Genomic DNA, 24511 nt, shown 5'->3' on the forward strand with positions numbered 1-24511 from the left:
CCAACCCAAATGACCTTAGCACAAGAGCACATCATAGGGCTAAACTGGCCCAATCGAACTTTGCCGGGGTCAGTGATATTTTCCAAGAGGCAGACAGAAATCCTTAAAAATACAAAAATGTTTATTTCTGAAAATGACAAATGAAAAAAAAAAATCTAAACCATACAAATTGTTGTTTGGTTATTAGCATACCAGGATCTAACAATGGATTAATCGGTCACTCGGGATCAGACACTCAGAAGCAACCAATACATCTCCACTTCTGCACCCCTAAATTATATAAATGTAGCCAAACGTTGAGGCAAAGTAGAGGGCCAAAAGAGGGCACTAAGTGGTGTGAAATGGCATCCATTCTGCACTCACAGTATGAAGGGGACAAAAGTGTCCGATTTATTGGAGTTAAAAACAAAACGCAACCCAAATAAAGTGATGTTGACAACCATTTGAAATATCATGAAGGGGAATTGACTGACTCTTGGCATGAATATGATGAGCACAGCAAGATTTAGAGGGAGTTAGTTTTACTAAATTTAACACAGGTTAGCATTTGTCACCACAAATCTTCTGGAGGTAGCTCTGCAGAGTGGTCACTAGCTGGCACAAAAATCTGACTTTAAACCTAACCACAATGCTAACCCTAATGCATAACCTTAAATTATGACCAAAAAGCTCATTTCTGTTTTCATGAATACCTACAGTATAGCCCCTTTTGACTTTTCAGCTGGCGCGTCTAAGGGGAAATTGCAGTTCTTCCTCCAGGACAAGACTCAAGAGAAATGTCAACATGCAAATTTAATAGCTGGGCTATCCCAATGTTTTCTAACCTACCGTCAACTAGCTAAAACTCCATCTGCTTCAGAAAGATATGAACAGAGAGAAATGAAGAGACCACCTTGACCAAAAGCCTTGTCCCGGGCCTGTAAAAGAAGCAGTGTTGGTGGCGCTCGATATTGCACCTTTTCCTGTGGCAACGGAGTCAGCTGTAGGCTTTGTAAGCCCAATCTTTATTCTACAGGAGATAAACATGTATTTCTCTTTCTTAAACTTTTATTGTGGTTGTACAATATTCCCTGATGGCCTGCTGTGGCCGATGAGATTTTAACAGAATCCTGAAAGAACATCAAAAAATAAAATAATGCGAATTAGGGGGGTGATGGAATTGTCCGTTGAGGGGGAACCGGGAATCCTGTTGACTTTTTTGGTCGCTCTCCCATGTCCCCTTCTTAAAACGTTACACACTCTGGTCACACACACACCCGCCGCTGTGCTGCTGTGGTCCCGCCATTTGTTCTGAGGACGAAAAATACACAAGATCTACAGTAAGCACAGTGGTTTGAAAAGTCATCCTTTCCTGTTTGGAAGGATGCAGCGAGTTATGCAATCTGACAGAACATGTGGCAAGTGTGCATGTGTCGCTCTTGAAGAGCCCCACCTATGTTAGCTTCTTCGCTTTGTTGTAAAGCGAGTCCACAACTTTGCTCATGTTCTGAATAGTTTCCAAGGCCGCTCCATAAGTCTTGTCAACTGGTGGCTCATCAAATATGATCAAGACACCCTCACCTTGGTCCAGGATCCCTATAATGAGTCATAAAGGCAATTTAGACTAAACAACATTTCACTGAACAGAATACAAGTAGAGGTGTGATACAGTAGTTTATACCAGACATGTATCAAGCAAGTAGAGAATTGATTTACCATGAAACTTCTTGTCCAGGATCATCTGTGACAATTTCCTCTCGACATCCGCCTAAGGGGGAAAAAAACAACACATATCCACCGATTACTGACAATACATCAAGGCATATAGGATTCATAAGATGTGTGACTATTATAACACAGGACTAAATGCTTGCCGATTTTCCCCCTTCTCAAATACCAAAGAAATTAAGGTAGCAGAGCAGAAACCGCTATACCTTTGACAGTTTGATGAGACCTGATATGTGTTCAATCTGGAAAGGAAAAACACGATAAAGGATTATGATATGAGTGGTTAGTTAGAAATCCAACATCAAGCCATATTTACCATCCCCGGATGTACATACCTGTACTCTGGAGAAGGGTTCGATGACACGGATAAGGTTCCCTTCCAGCAGGTTGTCATACAGTGTGGCCAGGTGGGTTCTGATGATGGGGTCGTCTCTCAACTCTGCTTTGTATTCTGTAAGGGCCTAGAGATGGAGGGGGGGGAAATAGGAGGAGACGGAGAGGAAAGAAAGAGAGGAAAGAAAGAGGGAGAAAAGAAAGAGGCTTAGTGGGGAGGAGAGGGAAGGTGAGACAAGGGAGGATACAAATGGGCCCGTCACAATAGAGGTCCTCAGACAGACACACACAAAAAAAACATTGCACCAACAATGAGGGCAAAAGAGAGTTGTTACCTTTTCAAAGTCTGCTAATGATCTGTTCTTGCTGGCTTGTGCAACACATTTCAGTGCATCTGTCTGCAAAGGGAGGTAGAGACTACGGTCAGCCAGGTACCAACCAATTTAAACTTGTTACACAATGCAAGTTGAGGAAAAACCACCCCCACACACGCAAATGGCGGGTTCTTACCTGTCGGCCCGCATGCCGCAGGGCCAGTTTACCGCTGATCAGGGATTGCACCTCTTCTGGTCTGAAAGAGACCAGCACCAGAGGGTCAACCAAGTTGGAACACATCAACGCTACACCAAGCCATACCTGTATGCTTCATATCATTGCGACACAGCTAGGAGGTAGTATCACTTACAGGCTGAGCATGATCTTGCAGAGCAGCATGTATTTGAGACCGGTAATGGCTTTAGGGTGGTCGATGGAATCGTAGCCCTCAAAGGCCTCAAAGAAGTAGGAGTAGGCAGTCTTCCAGTCTTTCTCCGAAGCTGCGTGGACAATCCCTGCAGGGAGGAAGCATGGTCAGTCATCCACACTAAGCATGGCACTTCACCACCTTAACACACCACCTCCTTAAATTTGGGTCAATAAACTAATTCTGGGTGTTACAAATGAGTAAGGTATTGACATTGAAATCCTTTGTAAATTAATACACAATGAATATAGGCCATTTTTCTGATGAATTGACAGATTCATTGATTATTTTATTGATAGAACAAAACAAGAGCTCAGAGTGTATTCTATTGTATAACTTTGTTGTTTCTGACAAAATAACAACATAAGCTGCCATTAGTGTTCCTCAATGGCTTAGCAACTGTAGGGGGCTATGGATGGAGGCTCGTTCACTGGGACTGACCTGACATCATGTCCAGGGCAGCTTGCAGCTTGGGGGGACAGTAGATGCCGTTGGCCGTGGTGCGGGCTGAGGTGAGAGCGGCACGGGCCTTGGGCAGGTTGCTGAGCGCGTGGTACGTCTTGCTCTCCTGCAGCTGCACCTCCACCAGCAGCGCCTTGTCATCCATCTTCTTCAGCTCATGGAGCAACTGGGTGCCTGAACACCAGAAAAACATAATAGAATGGTCATATAGTAATTTAGCGGACACTTATCTAAAGTGCCTTCTAGTTAACACATCTTTAGTATACATGTGTGTGGCCCACAATCTTGGTGTTGTGGAATATTAAAGATCAACTCAATGTCATGAGTCTCGACCTGTTTGACAGCTCATTATAAGGCGTCCAGGAGACGGGGGTGAATGGGATACTAAGTCACGCTACATAGCGTTGGATAGAGCTATGGGTGAACATATCCAATGCTTAGCCCTTCACGCTCAGACAGATGCTGAGCTCATGGAGCAGTGATAATATTGTCAGTCCATACAGATAGAACTGTCACTCACCAAGCGCCAAGGCCTCCTGGTATCTTTTGGTGTCAAAATAGAGCGAGATCAGACGGGCCTGGGGAGAGGGGAAGAGTAATGTGTCATTGATTGCCATTGAAACACATCATAGTGTAAAAATATGAATGATATCACTTTGGGATGGTAGGGAAATATGTTGAGAGACTAAATCACATATGGTCTTCAAACTAAATCGTCAGTCTACAACAGCTCGTCTTCTAGGTGAAGGGGGTCAGCTTACCTCAAGAGCCTGCCTGAGGAAGGTCCTCTTCTCCACCTTGGCCCACTCAATGCATTCCAGACACAGCTCCACCTCCTGGCCTGTAGCTGCCTCCATGTCTAGGAAGAGGTCAAGCAGGGAGCGGACCAGCCGGGCTGCCTTAGCCTTACTGATGGAGATGAGGAATGGCCGCACAAACTTCAGCAGACCCCCCAACTCTGGGGTAGAGGAATGACCACAGCAGAAATTAGGGCTAAATGAATTACAACAGTAAGCATATCTTGTCAACCCAATAATCTATCCAAGGTTGTGTTGTGTCTGTCAAAATAGTGATGTTAGCTTCATAACTGGAAATAATCTGTTATTGGGTACTACTGAACAGTTAAGCAATTACTGTGAATCATGGTGCAGCTAATGGATTACACACTCCCAAGTTAGTCTAGGTCAGCAGCCAGGATAATAGACCAGATATGGTGTTTGTGTTGAGGCTCACCTGCAGCCTGTCCTGTTTTGGCCAGGAGTGACCCCAGCTCCAAGATGCTTTGTTCTTTAACCCGAACGGCTTCTTCATCGCTGTCCTGGATATCTCTCCTCACTGTTCGACAAGGAAAATAATGCACAGATTGTCAGTGTATGAAAAGACATAGCCAATGTCAGTCTCCTAGTCCTAGCTAACACTACTGTGTTCCTTGTCTTAGTTACTGCTTATCTGGGTCTACTAGGCTTGCAAGTCAACAGCTACCTGGGGCACTGTGACTAATGCATTTGATGACAACTACAACACAGGGAATAGCATGCTACAAAGCTAACTACAGAACTGTCAACAACAAGTTGGTAGTTAATTAGCTACCTAGCGATAGCTATTGAAGAACAGTAGATTTGACCTCACTGGTCATTTGGCAACGTAAGCAAGCAAACGTAGTAACTAATTTTAGAGCGTCTAACAGTAGCTACATTGTCTACACCAAAATTACATACCTAACTAAGATTAATTCAATTATCAGGTGCATTGAGGTAGCTAGTTAGCTAGCTGACTGGTTACTATAGTTGGCTAACTAGCTTTTATTACAAGGCTGCTAGCTAGCCAACAACACTAGCTAGCTACCTACGTTAGCTATCTAGCGACTTTGAATTGAATTTTGATAACTGTTAGTTACAAACATGTTGCATAAAAACAACATAATAACTAGCTAACGTCTTTGCAGTCAGTCTGGGCGTTCCAGATCATCATGGCCTACTATAGCTAGCCAGTCATCCCAACGACCACCGTGCTAGCTATCTAGCTAGCAACCCAACGATTCTACAGTGAGTCAGCACCGCACACAAACCGGCTCTCGTCAGTGTATAAAACTGACTTTGCGGTGACTTAAATCGAACATAAATACAACAACAATACGGGTCTTTCTCGTCTAAATGCCCACCACCATTACTTACCGATAGAATGCAGAATATCAATAGAGGCGTTACGATCCGTGCTAATGAGAGACTGAGCTCTCTGAAACTCAACCACTGCCGCAGCCGCCATCTTAGCTAGCCAGCTACCGATTCAAAAGCTGCCTGTCTACAACAATCAACAATGCCATAAGGAAATACGTCAAGGACTACGCAGCTACATCACGGGAGAGGGAGCCAAATATACGTTTTGGGGATTTGTAGTTCAGTATTTATAGTAAACAGTATACGGTTATATTACGGTTATATTTTGCCGTGCTGACTGACTCACCCAATCAAATAAATTGTAGGAGCAGAATGTGATGCCAATTTCACTTAGGCCCAATAATCAGCATTTAGTGTAGGGCCTACACAGTTGTGTAGCGAGGGTACGCTATACACTCACTTCTTCATCCCCATGTTGGCTACTTGACAATGAAAGAAAGTTGAAAGAAAACTAATAGAACAGGAAAACGCATATGATGTCTATAAATAATTGCGTCCAAGTTTCTATGGTGGAATTTGGGCTATAGGCTACTTTGAAGCAAGGTAAGACATGCCTCAATCAGTGGTGTAAAGTACTTCTGCTTAAGTCGTTTTTGGGGGTATATGTACTTTACTTTATATTTTGGACAATTTTTATTTTTACTAAACTACATTCCTAAAGAAAATAAATGTACTTTTTACTCCATACATTTCTCCTGACACCCAAAAGTACTCGTTACATTTTGAATGGCTAACAAGACAGGAAAAGGGTCAAATTAATGCACTTATTACGAAAACATCCCTGGTCATCTGGCGGACTCACTAAACACAAATGCTTGATTTGTAAATTATGTCTGAGTGTGCCCCTGGCTATCCTTAAATTTAAAAAAAACAAGAAAATTGTGCCTTCTGGTTTGCTTAATAACACCCAGATAAGGCCACTCGATGTTATCCTCACAATTATCCTGATGGGTATCCATCTGGTGTTTTCTGTAATGACCTTAGTGATCACTGTTTTACAGCCTGTGTTCGTAATGGCTGCTCAGTGAAACGACCTGTCCTGATTTGTCATAGACGCTTGCTAAAAAACTTTAATGAATTAGCCTTCCTTCGTGAACTGGCCTCAAATTGTATCGAATTAGCTTTATCCCCTCTGTCGAAGAAGCTTGGACCTTTTTTGATATTTTCAGTGGTATTGTTAAACATGACCCAAAGAAAATGATAATTAAAAACAGGTTCAGCCCCTGGTACGACTGTGATTTTGCACAGTTACTCCACTTCAAGCATTGCATTTGGCGAAAGGCTCAGCACACACATACTCAGGCTGACTGGCTCTCGTTTAGGCAAATGAGAAATATGTGCACCCAGGCTATCATGAAGGCCAAAGTTAGTTACTTTAAGGAGTAGTTCTCTCTCTCTAGGTCTAACCCCAAGAACTTCTGGAAAACGGTTAAAGACCTGGAGAATAACCCTCCTCCTCACAGCTGCCCATGTCCCTTAATTTGATGTGGTTGTTACTGACAAGAAGCACATGGCTGAGCTCTTTAATCACCACTTCGTTAAGTCAGGATTCCTATTTGACTCAGCCATGCCTCCTTGCCCGTCCAACATTTCCTCATCTCCCAGCCCTTCTAATGCGACTATCCCCGATGCTTCTCCCACTTTTCCCCCTGCCCTGCTACAAAGTTTCTCCCTGCAGACAGTCACTGAGTCTGAGGTGCTAAAGGAGCTCCTGAAACTTAACCCCAAAAAACATCTGGGTCAGATGGTTTAGACCCTTTCTTCTTTAAGGTTGCTGCCTCTATCATCAACCATTTTTAACCTGTCTCTTCTTTTTGGGGAGGTTCCCATTGCTTGGAAGGCAGCCACGGTTCATCCTTTATTTAAAGGGGGAGATCAAGCTGATCCTAACTTTTATAGGCCTATTTTTATTTTGCCCTGTTTATCAAGTGTTGGAAAAACTTGTCAATCAACTGACTGGCTGTCTTGATGTCTATAGTATTCTCTCTCATATGCAATCTGGTTTCTGCTCAGGTAATGGTTGTGTCACCGCAACCTTATAGGTCCTCAACGATGTTGCCATTGCCCTTGATTCTAAGCAATGTTGTGCTGCTATTTTTATTGACTTGGCCAAAGCTTTTGATACTGTAGACCATTCCATTCGTGTGGGCCGGCTAAGGAAAATTGGTGTCTCTGAGGGGTCTTTGAACTGGTTTGCTAACTACCTCTCAAAGAGTGCAGTGTATAAAGTCAGAAAATCTGCTGTATCAGCCACTGCCTGTCACCAAGGGAGTACCCCAAGGCTGGATCCGGAGCCCCATGTTATGCTCAATTTACATTAACAACATAGCTCAGGCAGTAGGAAGCTCTCATCCATTTATATGCAGATGATAGTCTGCTGGCCCCTCCTGGATTTTGTGTTAAACTCTACAGCAAAGCTTTCTTGGTGTCCAAAAAGCTTTCTCTACCCTTAACCTTGTTCTGAACACCTCCAAAATAAAGGTAATGTGGTTTGGTAAGAAGAATGCCCCTCCCCCCACAGGTGTGATTACTACCTCTGAGGGTTTAGGGCTTGAGATAGTCATCTCATAAGTACTTGGGAGTATCGCTAGATGATACTGTCCTTCTCTCAGCACATATCAAATCTGCAGGCTAAAGTTAAATCTGGACTTGGTTTCCCCTATTGTAATCGCACCTCTTTCACCCCCTCTGCCAAGCTAACCCTGATTCAGAGGACCATCCTACCCATGGTAGATTACGCAGACATAATCTATAGATCGGCAGGTAAGGGTGCTCTCAAGCGGCTAGATATTCTTTACCATTCGGCCATCAGATTTGCCACCAACGGTTCTTATAGGACACATCACTGCGCTCTATACTCCTCTGTAAACTGGTCATCTCTGTATACCCATCGCAAGACCCCACTGGTTGATGCTTATTTATAAAAACCCTCTTAGGCCTCACTTCCCCCTATCTGATATATCTACTGCAGCCCTCATCCTCCACATACAACACCCGTTCTGCCAGTCACATTCTGTTAAAGGTCCCCAAAGCACACACTTCCCTGGGTTGCTCCTCTTTTCAGTTCGCTGCATTTAGCGACTGGAACGAGCTGCAACAAACACTCAAACTGGACCGTTTTATCTCCATCTCTTCATTCAAAGACTCAATCCTGGACACTCTTACTGACAGTTGTGGCTGTTTTACATGATGTATTGTTGTCTCTACCTTCTTGCCCTTTGTGCGGTTGTCTGTGTCCAATAATGTTTGTACTATGTTTTGTGCTGCTACCATGTTGTGGTCATGTTGTTTTACTTGTTTTATTTTACTTTTCACACTTAAGTATTTTTTTTAGCAATTACATTTACTTTTGATACTTAAGTATATTTAAAACCAAATACTTTGACTTTTAGTAGTATTTTACTAGGTGACTTCATTATAATATGAAGTAAAATGTACAGGTTTCAAACAACAGGAAAAATATAGCCTTGCTATGATGATGATAATAATAGGCCTAACCATCTTCTGGTAGATGGAAAGGCTTTCCCAAAAACCTTCTCAATTAAATGTTAACTAGCTACAAAGTAGCCTATGCCTACCTGGCAGAATGATATCATGATTATTTGCATCAATCCAGTGGCCATTTGTTTTGCAAACTCCTTCATGTGCTACAGAAATACCACTAACAAACAACAGTACTAGGTGCCTGCTCACTTGAATTAAAGGGTAACTACACTCAAAAATATAAATTTCTTCGATTTTTTCCCAGACCTCAAAAGTGGTCTCCTGGTGTGTTTTAAGCATTGTTATTGATTTAGAACATCAAATTTGGGTTGTTTTTCTATTAAAAAAGTGTGACTTTGAGAGTGAAAATCTGGAAAAACTGAATTTCTGACACGGCTTACTATTAGCACTTACCCAGTACAGCGTCGGTTGGCCTGACTGTGAAAGACCAATTTCAGAGTGTGTCACTATTCTCAAATTATTTTTCACACAGGGCGCCTTTCCTTTGCGGGGTGGGCCATTTGAGAATTTTTTGGCAACTTTGGAGTACACCCCCTTCTCTAGGCACCACTACACCACTGGGCCTACACCATTTAATTCAAAGTGGTCTGTTCATGGAAAAAAAAAGTGAAAAGGAGATTAATATACCCTTACTAGGTCTGAACAATGATAAGTTGGACACTTAAAAACAGGATGGTGCATCTCAAGAGATTTCATACTGCAAAATGTCATTTATTTGAATTCTATCATGGCTATCCCTACATTTAGATTTATGCGACTTATTTTGACAGCCTAGATGTGATCTGAAATGTAGGTTATTGATAAATAAAAATATCTTTCATAACTGTGGATATTTATTTATTGGCTACTTTTCTTGTTTAATTAAAACAGTTGGGGCTACATGCTAAAATCCATTAATTGAGTGCAGCTTTGTTGTGATTGGACGGAGTGGCAAATTGCAGCACCACGGACAGAGCTCGACCACTGCCTTTCTCCCTTTTTACACCAGGGAGCCAGTGGGAGTGCACTGCAACCCTTGAAAGCGCATCTCGCGGTGAGGACCAACAACACATCTTCATATCAGCATCCATTCCACAGTTGCCTACCATCGGCTGCGCACCAGAGACGGGCGATAACTAGGATATGTCAAGGCGTGCGATGCTTTTGCTTGATTAATGCCTTTTCTTTCCTTGGATTGTACTGTTTTTTTTTTAATCTGCATTTTCCAAGATGGTTTGAGGTTTCACCTTGATGTGCACAATATCAAATGAATTGGCTGCTACTGTTTAAGAAGCCATCACTGCAGTGCCATTTTTTCATTTACTGGAGGACAAATATCACACTGTAAGTAATGATTGTATAATTTGTCTAATATTGTAGCCTATTTCGAAGGATAACATACTGAATTCTAAATGGTAAACATCAACATGTGAGAATAGGCAACATCACTTGGGAAAATAGGCTAAACTGATAGATTTTGAGATATCCTATATTTTTTTTTGCAGGAAGCTACCAATATAATGAGGAGTCATGTCAAAAGGGTTTGTTGGAATTCCATATTACTCAGCGTCGAGTTTGCGCCTTTTATTAGGACGCGGACTTTCGATTTCAGAACCATGGACAGCAGCCGATCTACACAACCACATGTAACAGCCTTGAAACCAAAGCTTGCAGCTAGACAAACTGTCTTTATATTTCAATTAACAAGTAAAATAGCCAAACATATGGGATTTTCTGACAAATCGAATAGCCTGCTTGAAATCAACTTAAAATCTTTGAGTCGCAATCACTTTTTTGTTGTTTTGGTTATGGCTTAATCTTATCTCGTTGAAATGTTTCTCAGCGCACATGACTCCTCAACAATATACTATTATTATTAGGCTAGCCAATAGATGCAAAAGTTAAGAAACAGTGCATAGCAATAATAAGTTTATATAATTTTACAAACATCGTTTTCAATGATTTCGTAGGCTATAGCAAATGTGACCTTCACATAAAGGTGTTTACATTTCAGGCTTCCATTTTAAAACGGTACTACTGTATGAGCATGGATACATCCATCATTCGTTAGGCTTCGATCGAATTAAAGCATGTCCATGTATAATTCAAGAGGAATTGGATGTGTTGAGATCAATATAAAAGTTGTAAGTTGGACGGCTGTTTGATTTTTTAAATTAAAGGCATTGTGGCCCTTCGGATGTGTTTACTTTGGTTTACCATGCGGATAGTCGACAAGCAAGCAGTGTAGTTGCTAATCCAACTTGTTGTTATTTGCTGTCAGAACTGCTGAGTGCTTTGAAGGCACCGTAACATTCCCTGGTATATGCCTAGATTCACCCGTCTGTTTTTCATTTACCAAGTAAAAACAATACAGCTTAATTAGATCATTCAAATTGGACCACCGAGCACTTGTCGATATAAAATATACTGTATACACCAGGCGTATTCCACCGAGGGCCCGCTGCCCCCTAAGGGTCATTGTTTTTATGAATATCTATCAACAACAGAATAAACGAATTTTGAATTACATATCTACAGTAGAAAATAGTAAAATATCTTGTTTCTGAGGATTTCTTTATTTCTCAAATCCTATTATTGAGGAAAATACACTAACTAGAGTATCTGACAGGCTTTGAAAAGCACCAGCGATTAGGCTTCCAGTGCCAGAGGTGTCATGCCCATAGGGGGCACATGCCCCCTCATATGTCCTGTTTTTAAAATGTTCAGATGTAAAGTTAATTACTAAATCACTATAATTATTAGGGCTCTAGATTGCAGGAAAAATGTTTCAGGTGTTTAAAAGAAAAATCTGAATTCTCCAATCACCCCCACTCCATCCTCATCTACTTTGTGCTCCCTCTAAAATAATAGGTGCATGACCGCCCTCAGTGCGGCATGTGCCGCTGGTAAGCTTTCTTGACTTGGACATACAATTTGCCAACACATGGCTAACCTTTGTTTAAAACCAGCTAAACAGCTGCTTTGAGTGAAAATGCGTTTGAAGTTACCTTTCTAGCTAAAAGGAATTGAGTTTACACTTCCTCTTCCAATTATAATGTGGGTAGGTCAAAACAAATATGTTTACCAAATCTATTCATCTTAAAAATGTGGATTACTTAGCAAAAACAATAACGTATTATGGGGGTCCCTGGGTTGCCTGGGAGGGGGTCCATGCTTATGAAAGCATATCTGAATGTTATGGAAATTCCTGTGAATTATTAGAGCCAACCAAGATATCAACACAATAGCCTTCACAGCATCACTTATGACATGCTCCTTTTATAAGGACACAGACAGGTGATTTCAGGACCTTGGACAGCAGCCGACGTACACAACCAAAACAGAATGTAGCCAAACAATGCTTGCAGCCAAATAATCCATAATTATTTTCAATTAGGAAATATCTTTGCATTTATTTAATTATCACAATCAAGATGGGCCTATTTAATTCTCAACATCAAATACATTGTACATTGCTCACATTTATGAACACGCAATGAGTGGTAAAATATAGCTAATAGCTACTGTAGACATGCATTTAATTTTTGCTAACATTGAACCATTTTGTTTTCCACAGGCACTTTTGACCTAGCTGAGAAGGAGAGCCAAGTGCAAAGAGAGAATCTGCTCAGACCGACTCCTGATCCATCCAGTACGTACCTTCCTGTCAGGACAACAAGGACCTACTGTGGCATTAGATGCCTGAAAGGAACTGACCCTTGTAGCCAGGGTCTCCCGGCTCAGAAGCATTGAGATCCTCAGGACCTCCCCTGCCATTCTCTTTGGTCGGTCATCCACTAACCTAGAGAGGCTAACGCCCCTGGATATTGCTACTCAGTCACCATGGGAACCGTGCTGTCGCTCTCGCCCAGCTACAGGAAGGCGGCCCTCTGCGAAGACGGGCCAGCCACAGTGGGCCACTACGCGGCCGTTCAGAACAGCAAGAACGCCAAAGACAAGAACCTGAAGCGTCACTCTCTCATCAACGTTCTGCCATGGAAGCGGATCGTGGCTGTGTCGGCCAAGAAAAAAAGTTCAAAGAAGGTGCAGCCCAATGCTACATACCAGAACAATGTGACCCATTTCAACAACGAGAACCTGAAGAAGTCTCAGTCCTGCGCCAACCTGTCCACCTTCGCTCAGGACCAGAGCACCCCGGCCCTCGTCAAGAGCTCCAACAATGCCGCCTCGTCAGTCAAGAAGGCCCCCCTGACCAACTCTAATGCAGCCCCCGGCACGCCCAAGAGGGTGATCGTCCAGGCCTCAACCAGCGAGCTCCTGCGCTGCCTGGGTGAGTTCCTGTGCCGGCGCTGCTACCGACTTAAACACCTGCCCCCCACTGACCCGGTGCTGTGGCTGCGGAGCGTGGACCGCTCGCTGCTTCTTCAGGGTTGGCAAGATCAGGGGTTCATCACCCCGGCCAACGTGGTGTTTGTCTACATGCTGTGCCGCGACGTGGTCTCCTCCGAGGTGGCCAATGAGCACGAGTTGCAGGCCGTGCTGCTCACCTGCCTCTACCTGTCCTACTCATACATGGGCAATGAAATCTCCTACCCGCTCAAGCCCTTCCTGGTGGAGAGCTCCAAGGAGACCTTCTGGGACCGCTGCCTGTCCATAATCAACCTGATGAGCGCTAAGATGCTCCAGATCAACTCGGACCCGCACTATTTCACCCAGGTGTTTGCCGACCTAAAGAACGAAAGCCAGAAGGAGGAGGAGAGGAGCCGCTTGCTCATTGGTCTGGACCGGTGAGGGTCCCGGGGCTCAGGGAAGGGGAGGGAAACCAGGGGAGAGGGGCCTACACCAGTTTAGTATTTCAAAATGGGAGATTGGTTGAGGGAGTAGGGAGTGGGGAGGGGAAGTTTTGATGGGAAGATAAAATCATTTTTAGGGTTAATTTGGCTCAGATCTAGCCAAAACGTTTTAGATTATAAGCATGTTTGAGAGCTAACGGTACAACAGAGGGACAATGGAATGCAGTTTGCTGAAAAAAATCTAACATTTTATGGTAAAAATCTTATTTATCTCAAGTTTTCTGAAGACCAAACTAATATTTTTCGAAGGAAAGAATTGCATTTTCACTTCACTTTTGACACCTAACAAAAATGCCAGACTCGGGTACATTCTCTGCTTACGCACATGTATAAATACATTTGAAAAATACAAAACCGACAATGGGTGGGAAAAAAATAGAAAAGGAACACATCTACAGCTATGAATGTGGAGAGGACTGAGGCTGCAGCACCCTACCAACTACCTGCTGTTTGTTCTGACTGTCTGAGATGCACTGCCTACAACGGGATGGTCAAGGGCCCTTGCGTGACTGGGCTAGTGTTCACATCAACAGACAAGCTGCAACGCTGGCTCTTTAGACTGAAGTGAAAACCCATGTACCCCCACTGCAAGGAAGGATATGGACTCGACAGTTCTGCTGCGGTGCAAACAGTATCTGATCTGAATGGAAAAGTGGGGGCATGGATGCTGGATTCATGTTGTTGTGGCTTTATTGTCTGTGACTTGGCTAGAGGGGTTTGGTGGAGAAAGATTGGTTCAGAAGGACTTGACAACAGGCTTGAATTGCATTGTGGGCTTCTTTTTTTTTTTTTTTACAACAAGACAATAGGACATACAACAAACAAGGCTTGATTATCACACTTTATGTTAAGACCTACTTTATTTTCATCTCAGAAAAAAATTGTTTTACTCTTCAAATGCTCAAGCCCAGGGTGGTTTATTTATTGATTTTCTTAAAAGCTTTTAATTTTTACTTAGAAATAATAAACTAATGCATGTGTGCCATGCAATTTTTCTTGAATTTCTGATGACAATAATTACTTTACTTCTTTCCATTTGATCTGTAATTAAACCAACTGCATCTGCATTAGAGAATGCTGTGAGAAAAGTGAAAACTAGTTTATTTAGCTATGCTTGCTAAAATAGGCTATTTGTTTACCAAGGAATAATTGTGTATTTTTGTCTAAAAACACTGGAATGAAGGTCCATATTCTGCTACAAGACATTTAACTTGAACAAATGTTTAGCTAGTGCCATATCTTTGATGAAAATCCTGTAGGTCTGAAAACACATCCACATGTTGAGCGATTGGGTGGATTTCCATCTTATAACTAATTGAAACTCAATTGGTTATTTTGGCACATCCCATGTATTCAAAAGATCATGAATGAATGATAAATTGGTCTGTTTGTGAGTAACTGGTGAGCTTATCTTTGGTGGGAATGAAGATCAATGGTTGTTGCAAATGAATGTTGCAGGGAATAAGCTATAGATTGACCATAGATTAAAAACCAATTTAAAAAAAGTCTGACCATCGCCAAAGTAACTACCACATCAGAGAGACCTTGAGTAAAGACAAAGACCCTAGAACCCTAGACACAGAGCAATCCCAAACCCAACACACCACCCAGCTCCACATATCAACAAGACAACATAACCACCAGCCAATGGCAGGCCATTTCACTCAGTCACACCAGAGAATATGACAGGTAGACTCCCCTGGAATAATCTCTTAATGCCAATATTAATCAAATCTAAGACAATTTATTCAGCTGGGGAGGAGATGAGATTAGGTTAAACTGTAGGTTATATCCAAGTTGACCTCCATGGAGATAATCAGGTTTTCAATCAGCTGAAGCTACTCTGAGAAATGGACGAGCATAGAGGGCAATAGGAACACCATGACAGCCATGACTACATCTACGTGAGAGCAAATGGAGCTGTCAAGGTACATGGCTATCATTTCCATTGAATAACTGTAAAGGCTAGAAACGGGTAGAATGATAGTAACTCCATCTCCAATAACTAATAAGATAAAGGGAGCTGGTAGGTTTTTCTGTCAACCACTGCTACAGTATATGTTGTAAGAGATAAGTGGAATTGAATCCACAATTTAACAGGAGTAAGTTGTCAATAGTATACATACACTAAACTGGACCTTGGGGGGGAAAAAAAAGAAAAAAAAATCATAACTATGATAACAAGAGTATATGCCCGTATTTCATCATCTCAACAGTGAGAAATGATGCATGCTTTGTTTCATAGTTGTTTCTCAAATTTCTTTCTGGAAATGGTTGACAGTCATATGCAGACAATACTTTTTTGTTGTGGTTTAAAAAAATAATAATTAATGCTGAAAAAAGGCTATTCACTTTTCTCATGTGATGAAGGTTGTTCTTAGGGACTGTTGGTTGATATGATCATTTCTCTCCTCTGCTGTATCAGTTGGACTCAAAGAGAAAAATGAATGGTGCAAGTGTACATGTGTTGTGGAGCAGTACCGTGGCATTGTTCCTTGTCATGGGGAGATGAAATGCAATAGGAAATGGGTTGTTGGGTGTTGTGTGGTGCAATAGGGGGGGACATGCACTTGACAGGCTACTGCTCTGGGGAAAAGGCAGGGCATATGGGGTCAAGGGTCAAAAGCAACTCACTAAAATGTGCCATTTTTTTCAATTGTATCACTGAGTAGTTGTTTGAAAAAGACTTGAAAAACCTTACAAAAAGAGAGAAAAAAGACATTAGAACATTTCTGTTGACTTTTTCTGTATCTTGTTACTTACTTTGTAGAACAAAAAAGAAACAGTGTTAAAGAACTTCAAAAGGGTATTTCATTGACTGCATGTGTGCCGAGTGTGTGAGTGTGTGTGTGTGAGAGTTTATTTGTACAGAAGAATGTGTGAAGTTTGTTTTCTTATAACCAATAGGAAGTGGAAAAAGAGGATACTCTACACTGATAGGCTACTAGTTATTTTGAAAAAGCCTTTGCTGTAATTGAACCTTTTCCAGTTTGTTTCTGCTTTCTTTAATTTATTTTTGTACTGTGATGGAAAATAAAATGCACTGATTGCTCATGATGCACAAATGAGTGGTGTCTTCATCTGCAGTTGGACCCTTCAGTGATATAATCACATACTTTTCACTATTTGTTTACTAGACCCAACATTGGCCCATATATCATTTAAGAGTTGCCAGGGTTATGAATTTAAAAAGGGACTAATCCGTGGAATTAAATCCATTAAATAATAATTTGAAGATTAAAATGACATATATCCTCAATTTAGAGGAGAATCCATCTGGTTACACCTGTACATACTGTAAAATTATGAGACAAATAACAGTATTTTTGAATCATCGTATCATAAAGTCAATGACCATTCAATCTGCCTCCATTTGTTTTCCATTGGCCATATGGGGTAAATCAAAGTCGATATAATCAAAGATTATGAAAGATGACTCTTAGTCTCTAACCTGCTCTCCCACACCTCCCACCCACTTTAGTCCATCAGGAGGCTAGTGATGCCTCTGTTGAGATAGCTCTCATTGACAGGGAAGTGGTGATGCCGTCATCCTGACCTGACTGCAGGATGCTTTAGCAGGTGGATTAGCATCCTGGGAAACATCTGCTTGGTTAGCAGGCGGATTAGCACCCTGGGAAACAGGTGCCAGGTTAGCAGGCGGATTAGCATCCTGGGAAACAGCTGGTAGGTTAGCAGGCGGATTAGCATCCTGGGAAACAGCTGGTAGGTTAGCAGGCGGATTAGCATCCTGGGAAACAGCTGGTAGGTTAGCAGACGGATTAGCATCCTGGGAAACATCTGCTTGGTTAGCAGGCGGATTAGCATCCTGGGAAACAGCTGCTTGGTTAGCAGGCGGATTAGCGTGGTTTGGCTCCACCATATTACCGACAGCACAGAGACAACAGCTGGGAGAAGGCGAAAACATCATAGACTAGCCTAAATACCAGCAGACCTTGATGAAGCATGTGTTTTCCTGGTTGTAAACACAAATTCACACACACAAAGACACACTAGGTGAGCAACATCAAATGTCTTGTTAACTAAAGAGTCATTCCACTGGAACAAATATGTTTATTAATTAAATGATTCAATCAAATAACAATCACTGTGGGTCCTTGTATATTTAACCCTAACCCTTCAGATTTGGTCCAAACATTCATTATCAATATATATACACACACACACACGAGAGAGACAGATATTACAAAAATACACAAAATATTAAATTAGGCAAATAGTTTGATCAGCAAATGAATCTATATATATATATATATATATATATATATATAGTGTATTGCATATATTGAAGGAAATTCGAATATATATACAGTGAGGGAAAAAAGTATTTGATCTCCTGCTGATTTTGTACGTTTGCCCACTGACAAAGAAATTATCAGTCTATAATTTTAATGGTAGGTTTATTTGAACAGTGAGAGAGACAGAATAACAACAACAAAAAAATCCAGAAAAACTCATGTCAAAAATGTTAGAAATTGATTTGCATTTTAATGAGGGAAATAACTACTTGACCCCTCTGCAAAACATGACTTAGTAATTGGTGGCAAAACCCTTGTTGGCAATCACAGAGGTCAGACGTTTCTTGTAGTTGGCCACCAGGTTTGCACACATCTCATGAGGGATTTTGTCCCACTCCTCTTTGCAGATCTTCTCCAAGTCATTAAGGTTTTGAGGCTGACGTTTGGCAACTCGAACCTTCAGCTCCCTCCACAGATTTTCTATGGGATTAAGGTCTGGAGACTGGCTAGGCCACTCCAGGACCTTAATGTGCTTCTTCTTGAGCCACTCCTTTGTTGCCTTGGCCGTGTGTTTTGGGTCATTGTTATGCTGGAATACCCATCCACGATCCATTTTCAATGACTGAGGGAAGGAGGTTTTCACCCAATATTTGACGGTACATGACCCCGTCCATCGTTCCTTTGATGAGGTGAAGTTGTCCTGTCCCCTTAGCAGAAAAACACCCCCAAAGCATAATGTTTCCACCTCCATGTTTGACGGTGGGGGATGGTGTTCTTGGGGTCATAGGCAGCATTCCTCCTCCTCCAAACACAACGAGTTGAGGCCAAAGAGCTCCATTTTGTTCTCATCTGACCACAACACTTTCACCCAGTTGTCCTCTGAATCCTTCAGATGTTCATTGGCAAACTTCAGACGGGCATGTATATGTGCTTTCTTGAGCAGGGGGACCTTGCCAGCGCGCAGGATTTCAGTCCTTCACAGCGTAGTGCGTTACCAATTGTTTTCTTGGTGACTATGGTCCCAGCTGCCTTGAGATCATTGACAAGATCCTCCCATCTAGTTCTGGGCGGATTCCTCGTCGTTCTCATGATCATTGCAACTCCACGAGGTGAGATCTTGCATGGAGCCCCAGGCCGAGGGAGATTGACAGTTCTTTTGTGTTTCTTCCATTTGCGAATAATCGCACCAACTGTTGTCACCTTCTCACCAAGCTGCTTGGCGAGGGTCTTGTAGCCCATTCCAGCCTTGTGTAGGTCTACAATCTTGTCCCTGACATCCTTGGAGAGCTCTTTGGTCTTGGCCATGGTTTTGGAATCTGATTGATTGCTTCTGTGGACAGGTGTCTTTTATACAGGTAACAAACTGAGATTAGGAGCACTCCCTTTAAGAGTGTGCTCCTAATCTCAGCTCGTTACCTGTATAAAAGACGCCTGGGAGCCAGAAATCCTTCTGATTGAGAGGGGGTCAAATACTGATTTCCCTCATTAAAATGCAAATTAATTTCTAACATTTTTGACATGCGTTTCTCTGGATTTTTTTGTTGTTATTCTGTCTCTCACTGTTCAAATAAACCTACCATTAAAATGATAGACTGATCATTTCTTTGTCAGTGGGAAAACGTACAAAATCAGCAGGGGATCAAATAGCTTTTCACCCTCACTGTATACTCATTACAGAAACTCAACGTTACCACCCCCTAGATTACAACAATGTTCCAACATGTTATCAACCTTCCTCAATTCTCAATGTGCAGATATCGTTGCACTAAAATTAAAACAATTGCTGAGAATTGGGTACACATCTTACAATTGTAATCAAAATGGTTACCAACAGAAGAAACTCAATGAAATGTTATAGACTGGGTTCCCTTTCTGAAGGCACTATGAGTGCTATCTGGCGAGCAAAAAAACAAACAATCAAGGGGATTTACCGTACTGTAGGTTAAGCTAAGGATAAGAAAAGAAAAGTCAAGCCCAACACAAACCAAGGAGGGCAAGGATTCGGCAGGCACAACACCATTCTAGACACAGATCACAAACTGAAGGGTAAAGCTGAAAGAATGTGATGGCACAGGTAAACTATTTTCAAACGCCTTCTTTTTATCCATGTGTACTGAATGTCCAGTAGATGACTCAGGATATTAACAGTCTCCATGCTGCATTCCAGAGTGACAGTGAACCATTAGAATCCTTACTCAGCTAAATAATCAAGCGTTTGTACCGGTCTTATTTATGTAGTGGTGAGGAAAGTGGGCATCTCATCCAGCTCTCTGTCTTCATTGATACGCTCTCTCCCTTTCCTCTCTCTCTCTCTCCCCCCCTCTCTCCTCCGGGGAACAGGGGGGTTCAGAATAAACTCCTCATTGGCCCTGCAGTGTCAGTCTACCCACCCGGGCAGAGTGCCAAGAGATGTGATGGAGCGAAGGAGGAGAGAGCGATAGAGAGAGGAGAGAGAATAGAGGGGAGGAGAGGAGAGGCAGCCAAGCCAGGCTTTTGTTCTCAGATAAAAGTATCCTTCCTTTCAAGACAGGCATGTCGGGAGACAGGAGAGAGAAACCTATTTCAGTCGGATGTGACTGTCACAGACAGTCACGGGATATGGGGGCGAGCTATAATAAGCAAGTTTTACAGGCAGCCCTGAGGACTAACCACATATTAAAACACCTGCCATTAGAGATACTATCCACAATACATAGCCTACAACTTTCCCCTAATAGAGGGACATTTTCCAGCAGGTTGCAGCCATTTTCTGGTCTAAAGTGCCTTATCAAGCAACAGAACAAGGTCATCATACGCCATTGTTGCAAGGTAAAGGAAGATTTCTTTAGTTGAGATGAGACACGCTAATTACCTAATTATGTACCAATTTTCCTGGCCAATTTGCAAAGCAATTAGCACTCGGCAGCAATTCTGAAACTGAATGGAGATTTAACTGAAAATAATGCCAACTGACAGAGTGATACAGTCCCTAATGAAAGACTACACACCCCTTGTAGTCTTCACATTTTGCTGCCATAAAATTAAAACAATTAATTAAATGTTTTTTTTACTACTGATTTACACAACCTACTGCACATTTCCAAATTCAAAGAAAATGATAGAAAATCGTCTGAATAAATAAAATATAAAACACAAAGATGTCTTGATTGCGTATATCTTCACACCGGAGAGTTATTCCTTTGTGTAATAACCTTTGGCAGCTATTACAGCTGTAAAACATTTGGAATAAGATTCTATCAACTTCACACAACTCTTAGGGCAACATATATCCATTGTTTTTGTCAGCCTAGTCTCTTATTTTCAAGCCGATATGAGTCATGACAGACTGGATCATTCAGGAACACTCAACACCTATTGGAAGGCCATTCTGGTGTGTCTTTGGCATTAACATTTGTGCAATTGTCCCACTGAAAAATATAATTATCCGGGGGTTAGGTATTCAGAAGAATGAGGCAGGGTTTCTAACTTTTTATCTGGGCTTTGCTCCTTTCATATTTATTTTAATCCTGACAAACTCCCCAGTCCCTGCCAGTGACAAGCATACCCATAACATGATGCTACATCTGAAACAGTATATGCATAGAAATAAGAGGTTAAAATATATATTTTAATGCTCCTCTCAGAGCATGTCGTGACGTTCAGGTTCAGGATATGCTCAACACATCCCACTCACACCCTGTGACAAACTAACTTAAGAACGACACACTTCTCATCTGTGCCTCTGACACTGTTCCGTCATTGAAGTACATAGAACAACATTCTCTCCCATTCTTCTTCCAAAAAACAAAAGGAATGGAAAATGTGTGTATGTAGGACTGGCTGTGGTCTATCTGTAGTCTAAAACAAGGGTTGTGTTAAACATATTTCCATCAAATATCCATTTTAGATACAAATAAATAATGAAAACATACATAGTGCATTCACACCCCTAGACTTTTCCACATTTTGTTGTGTTACAGCCTGAATTTAAAATGGATTACATTTAGATTGTGTGTCACTGGCCTACACACAATACCCCATAATGTCAAATTAGAGTGATGTTTTTACTTTTTTTTTTTTTTACACTTACATAAAAACTGAAATGTCTCAAGTCAATAAGTATTCAACCCCTTTGTTATCGCAAGCCCAAATAAGTTCAGGAGTAAAAATGTGCTTAACAAGTCACATAATAAGTTGCATGGACACGTTGTGTGTGCAATAACAATGTTGACATTGAATATCTATTTGAGCATGGTGAAGTTATTAATTACACTTTGGATGGTTTATCAATACACCCAGTCTCTAGAAAGATACAGGCATCCTTCCTAACCCTAACTCCGTTGCCGGAGAGGAAGGACACCGCTAAGGGATTTCACCATGAGGTCAATGGTGACTTTAAAACAGTTTAATGGCAGTGATACAACATCGTAGTTACTCCACAATACTAACCTAAATGACAGAATGAAAAGAAGGAAACCTGTACAGATTAGAAATATTCCAAAATATGCATCCTGTAGAAATAAGGCACTATCTTAAAACAGCAAGCAATGTGGCAAAGAAAAACTTTATGTCCTGAATACAAAGCATTATTATTAGGGCAAATACAACACAACTCAACACTGAGTACCATTTTTTTTCAAGCATGGTGGTGGATGCATCATGTTATGGGTATGCTTGTCGTTGGCAAGGAATATGATGTTTATTTAGGATAAAAATAAACAGAATAGAGCTAAGCACAGGCGAAATCCTAGAGGAAAACCTGGTTCAGTCTGCTTTCCAACAGACACTTGGAGACAAAGTCACCTTTCAGGAGGACAATAACCTAAAATACAAGGCCAAATATTCACTGGAGCCAAGTTACAGTTTTGACTTAAATCAGCTTTACAATCTATGGCAAGACTTGAAAATGGCTGTCTAGCAATGATAAACAACCAACTTGACAGAGCTTGAAGAATTTTTGAAAGAATCATCTGCAAATATTGTACAATCTAGGTGTGCAAAGCTCTTAAAGACGTACCCAGAAGAACTCACAGCTGTAATCACTACCAAAGGTGATTCTAACATGCCTTGATTCAGGGGTGTGAATACCTATGTAAAATTTTATTTCTGTATTGAAAATGAAATACATTTGCTAACATTTCAAATGTTTCCATTATGGGGGTATTTTGTGTAGATGGGTCAGAAAACAAATCTATTTAATCACTTTTTGAATTCAGGCTGTAACACAACATAATGTGGAATAAGTCAAGGGGTATGAATATTTTCTGAAGGCACTGTAGCCGTGAGAATATACATCTCTGAACAAGATATTCTACTCAAATGAAATGCCGGATAATGTGACACTAATCATGATTAACCAAACCTAGCGTAACATATAATGATCGACGCCCCGACAAAACAGCTCGGTTGTACATGTGAACTCAACTTGATATCGAAAAGTGAGGGGAAAAAATCTACTCTTTGGTGAATTAATGTTGTGCATGTGTGTGAGTCTGTCTAATTAACTAAACACATGTGTATGTATTAAACGTCTTACATGTCCTATTGAAAAACATTGAGTTACGTCAAATAAATATCTAATCAGAGTTACAAATTTGGCATGGCTTTCATTCTGAGAGTTCTACACTCCCATGTATCATATCATGCCATCTAGTTCACAAATGAGCTCTATACAAACAGAGTTATGATTCACATATTCCTCATTTGACACCTCATCGTCACTTGTCCTTGTCACAGACCGAGTGGCCCTTTTAGTTTCCAGGCACTGCCAGGATATAACCGGAGCGGCTCTTGGTGAAGTCTGGCTGCGATTGGTTGATCTTGGGCTCCACAATGACAGTGCACTTCCTGCCATTCATACTGCACTGGATGGGACTGGCGATATTCACCTGCAGCTTCCTCTTCTCACTGCAGAGAGGGAGAAAGGGAGATAAAAAGAAAAACGTGTCAAATCAAATCGTATTGGTCCCAAAATGCTTCTAGTTTCGACAGAGCAGTAATATTTAATATTTAACAGTACCAAGAATTAGAACAGGTTATGGTAGAAATAGTTTTAGTTACTCAGCTCCGTGGTCCTGGAATTCTCTCCTGAACATTTTAACATTTGATGATCTAGTCTCGTTTAAACACTTGGTTGATGTAAATATCATAAGAGTGCAATTGTCTTTAGGACAGCTGTTTTTTAGTCAAGACATTTGTGTTTTTTTTTTTAACATAATATGTAATTGTTGTACTGTGTGTGTATATAGTTTTGTTTAATGTTGTGTTAGTGTATGGAAATTGTTTTGTTTGAAACTTTGTTCCCCCTGCTGCTATTGGACCAGGTCTCTCTTGAAAAAGAGATTAAATAATGTTTAAATTAAAAAAATTAAAAAGTAATAATCTAAGTAATCTAACAATTCCACAACAACTACCTAATACACACAAGTCTCAAGGGATGGAACAAGAATATGTACTTATAAATATATGGATGAGCGATGACCAAGCGGCATAGGCAAGATGCAATAGATGGTATAAGATACAGTATAAACATATGAGATGAGTAATGTAAGATATGTA

General features: G+C 41.3%; 3 protein-coding genes across 6 annotated transcripts in view; 1 reads left to right on the forward strand and 2 right to left on the reverse strand.

Annotated features, from left to right (window-relative positions):
• Nucleotides 1-103: 103 nt before the first annotated feature.
• On the reverse strand, nt 104-5575 carry LOC112224155 (26S proteasome non-ATPase regulatory subunit 11B). The gene is made up of 13 exons (XM_024387511.2): nt 5419-5575; nt 4478-4579; nt 4006-4202; nt 3765-3822; nt 3224-3418; nt 2726-2870; nt 2551-2611; nt 2376-2438; nt 2043-2168; nt 1914-1949; nt 1696-1747; nt 1433-1575; nt 104-1290 (listed from the first exon to the last, which is right to left on the reverse strand). Exons 1-12 carry the CDS (start codon nt 5507-5509, stop codon nt 1433-1435), a joined length of 1269 nt encoding a protein of 422 aa, XP_024243279.1. The 5' UTR covers nt 5510-5575; the 3' UTR covers nt 104-1290.
• A 40-nt stretch (nt 5576-5615) lies between these two features.
• On the forward strand, nt 5616-16775 carry LOC112224156 (cyclin-dependent kinase 5 activator 1-like). Of its 2 annotated transcripts, XM_024387512.2 has the most exons (3): nt 5616-5964; nt 9914-10248; nt 12482-16775. In XM_024387512.2, the coding sequence occupies exon 3, from the start codon at nt 12748-12750 to the stop codon at nt 13654-13656; it is 909 nt and encodes a 302-aa protein (XP_024243280.1). In that variant the 5' UTR covers nt 5616-5964; nt 9914-10248; nt 12482-12747; the 3' UTR covers nt 13657-16775. The 2 variants fall into 2 exon arrangements, with proteins under 2 accessions (XP_024243280.1, XP_024243281.1); XM_024387513.2 differs by lacking the exon at nt 9914-10248.
• Nucleotides 16776-23011: 6236 nt separating this feature from the next.
• LOC112224153 (unconventional myosin-Id) overlaps nt 23012-24511 on the reverse strand; it is a 124148-nt gene continuing 122648 nt past the window's right edge. For 2 of the 3 annotated variants that reach the window (XM_042305905.1, XM_042305907.1), the window contains one exon: nt 23013-23860. In XM_042305905.1, the coding sequence (XP_042161839.1) occupies nt 23704-23860 (157 nt within the window). In that variant the 3' untranslated portion in view covers nt 23013-23703. Of the gene's footprint in view, nt 23861-24511 lie in introns of all 3 variants that reach the window. The other variant, XM_042305906.1, reaches the window with a different exon arrangement.

This window comes from Oncorhynchus tshawytscha, linkage group LG25 (assembly GCF_018296145.1).
Source record: "Oncorhynchus tshawytscha isolate Ot180627B linkage group LG25, Otsh_v2.0, whole genome shotgun sequence".
Lineage (NCBI taxonomy): Eukaryota > Metazoa > Chordata > Actinopteri > Salmoniformes > Salmonidae > Oncorhynchus > Oncorhynchus tshawytscha.

What these genes read in the sequence shown, in the direction of transcription:
- LOC112224156 (XM_024387512.2), top strand. Translation starts at nt 12,748, where the DNA reads ATGGGAACCGTGCTGTCGCTCTCGCCCAGCTACAGGAAGGCGGCCCTC.
- LOC112224155 (XM_024387511.2), bottom strand. Translation starts at nt 5,509, where the DNA reads ATGGCGGCTGCGGCAGTGGTTGAGTTTCAGAGAGCTCAGTCTCTCATT. An exon ending in TCCTCAGGCAGGCTCTTGAG is followed by an intron (nt 3,823 to 4,005) that starts GTAAGCTGACCC and finishes CCCTCTCCCCAG; the next exon opens with GCCCGTCTGATCTCGCTCTA. An exon ending in TGCGGCATGCGGGCCGACAG is followed by an intron (nt 2,439 to 2,550) that starts GTAAGAACCCGC and finishes CTCCCTTTGCAG; the next exon opens with ACAGATGCACTGAAATGTGT.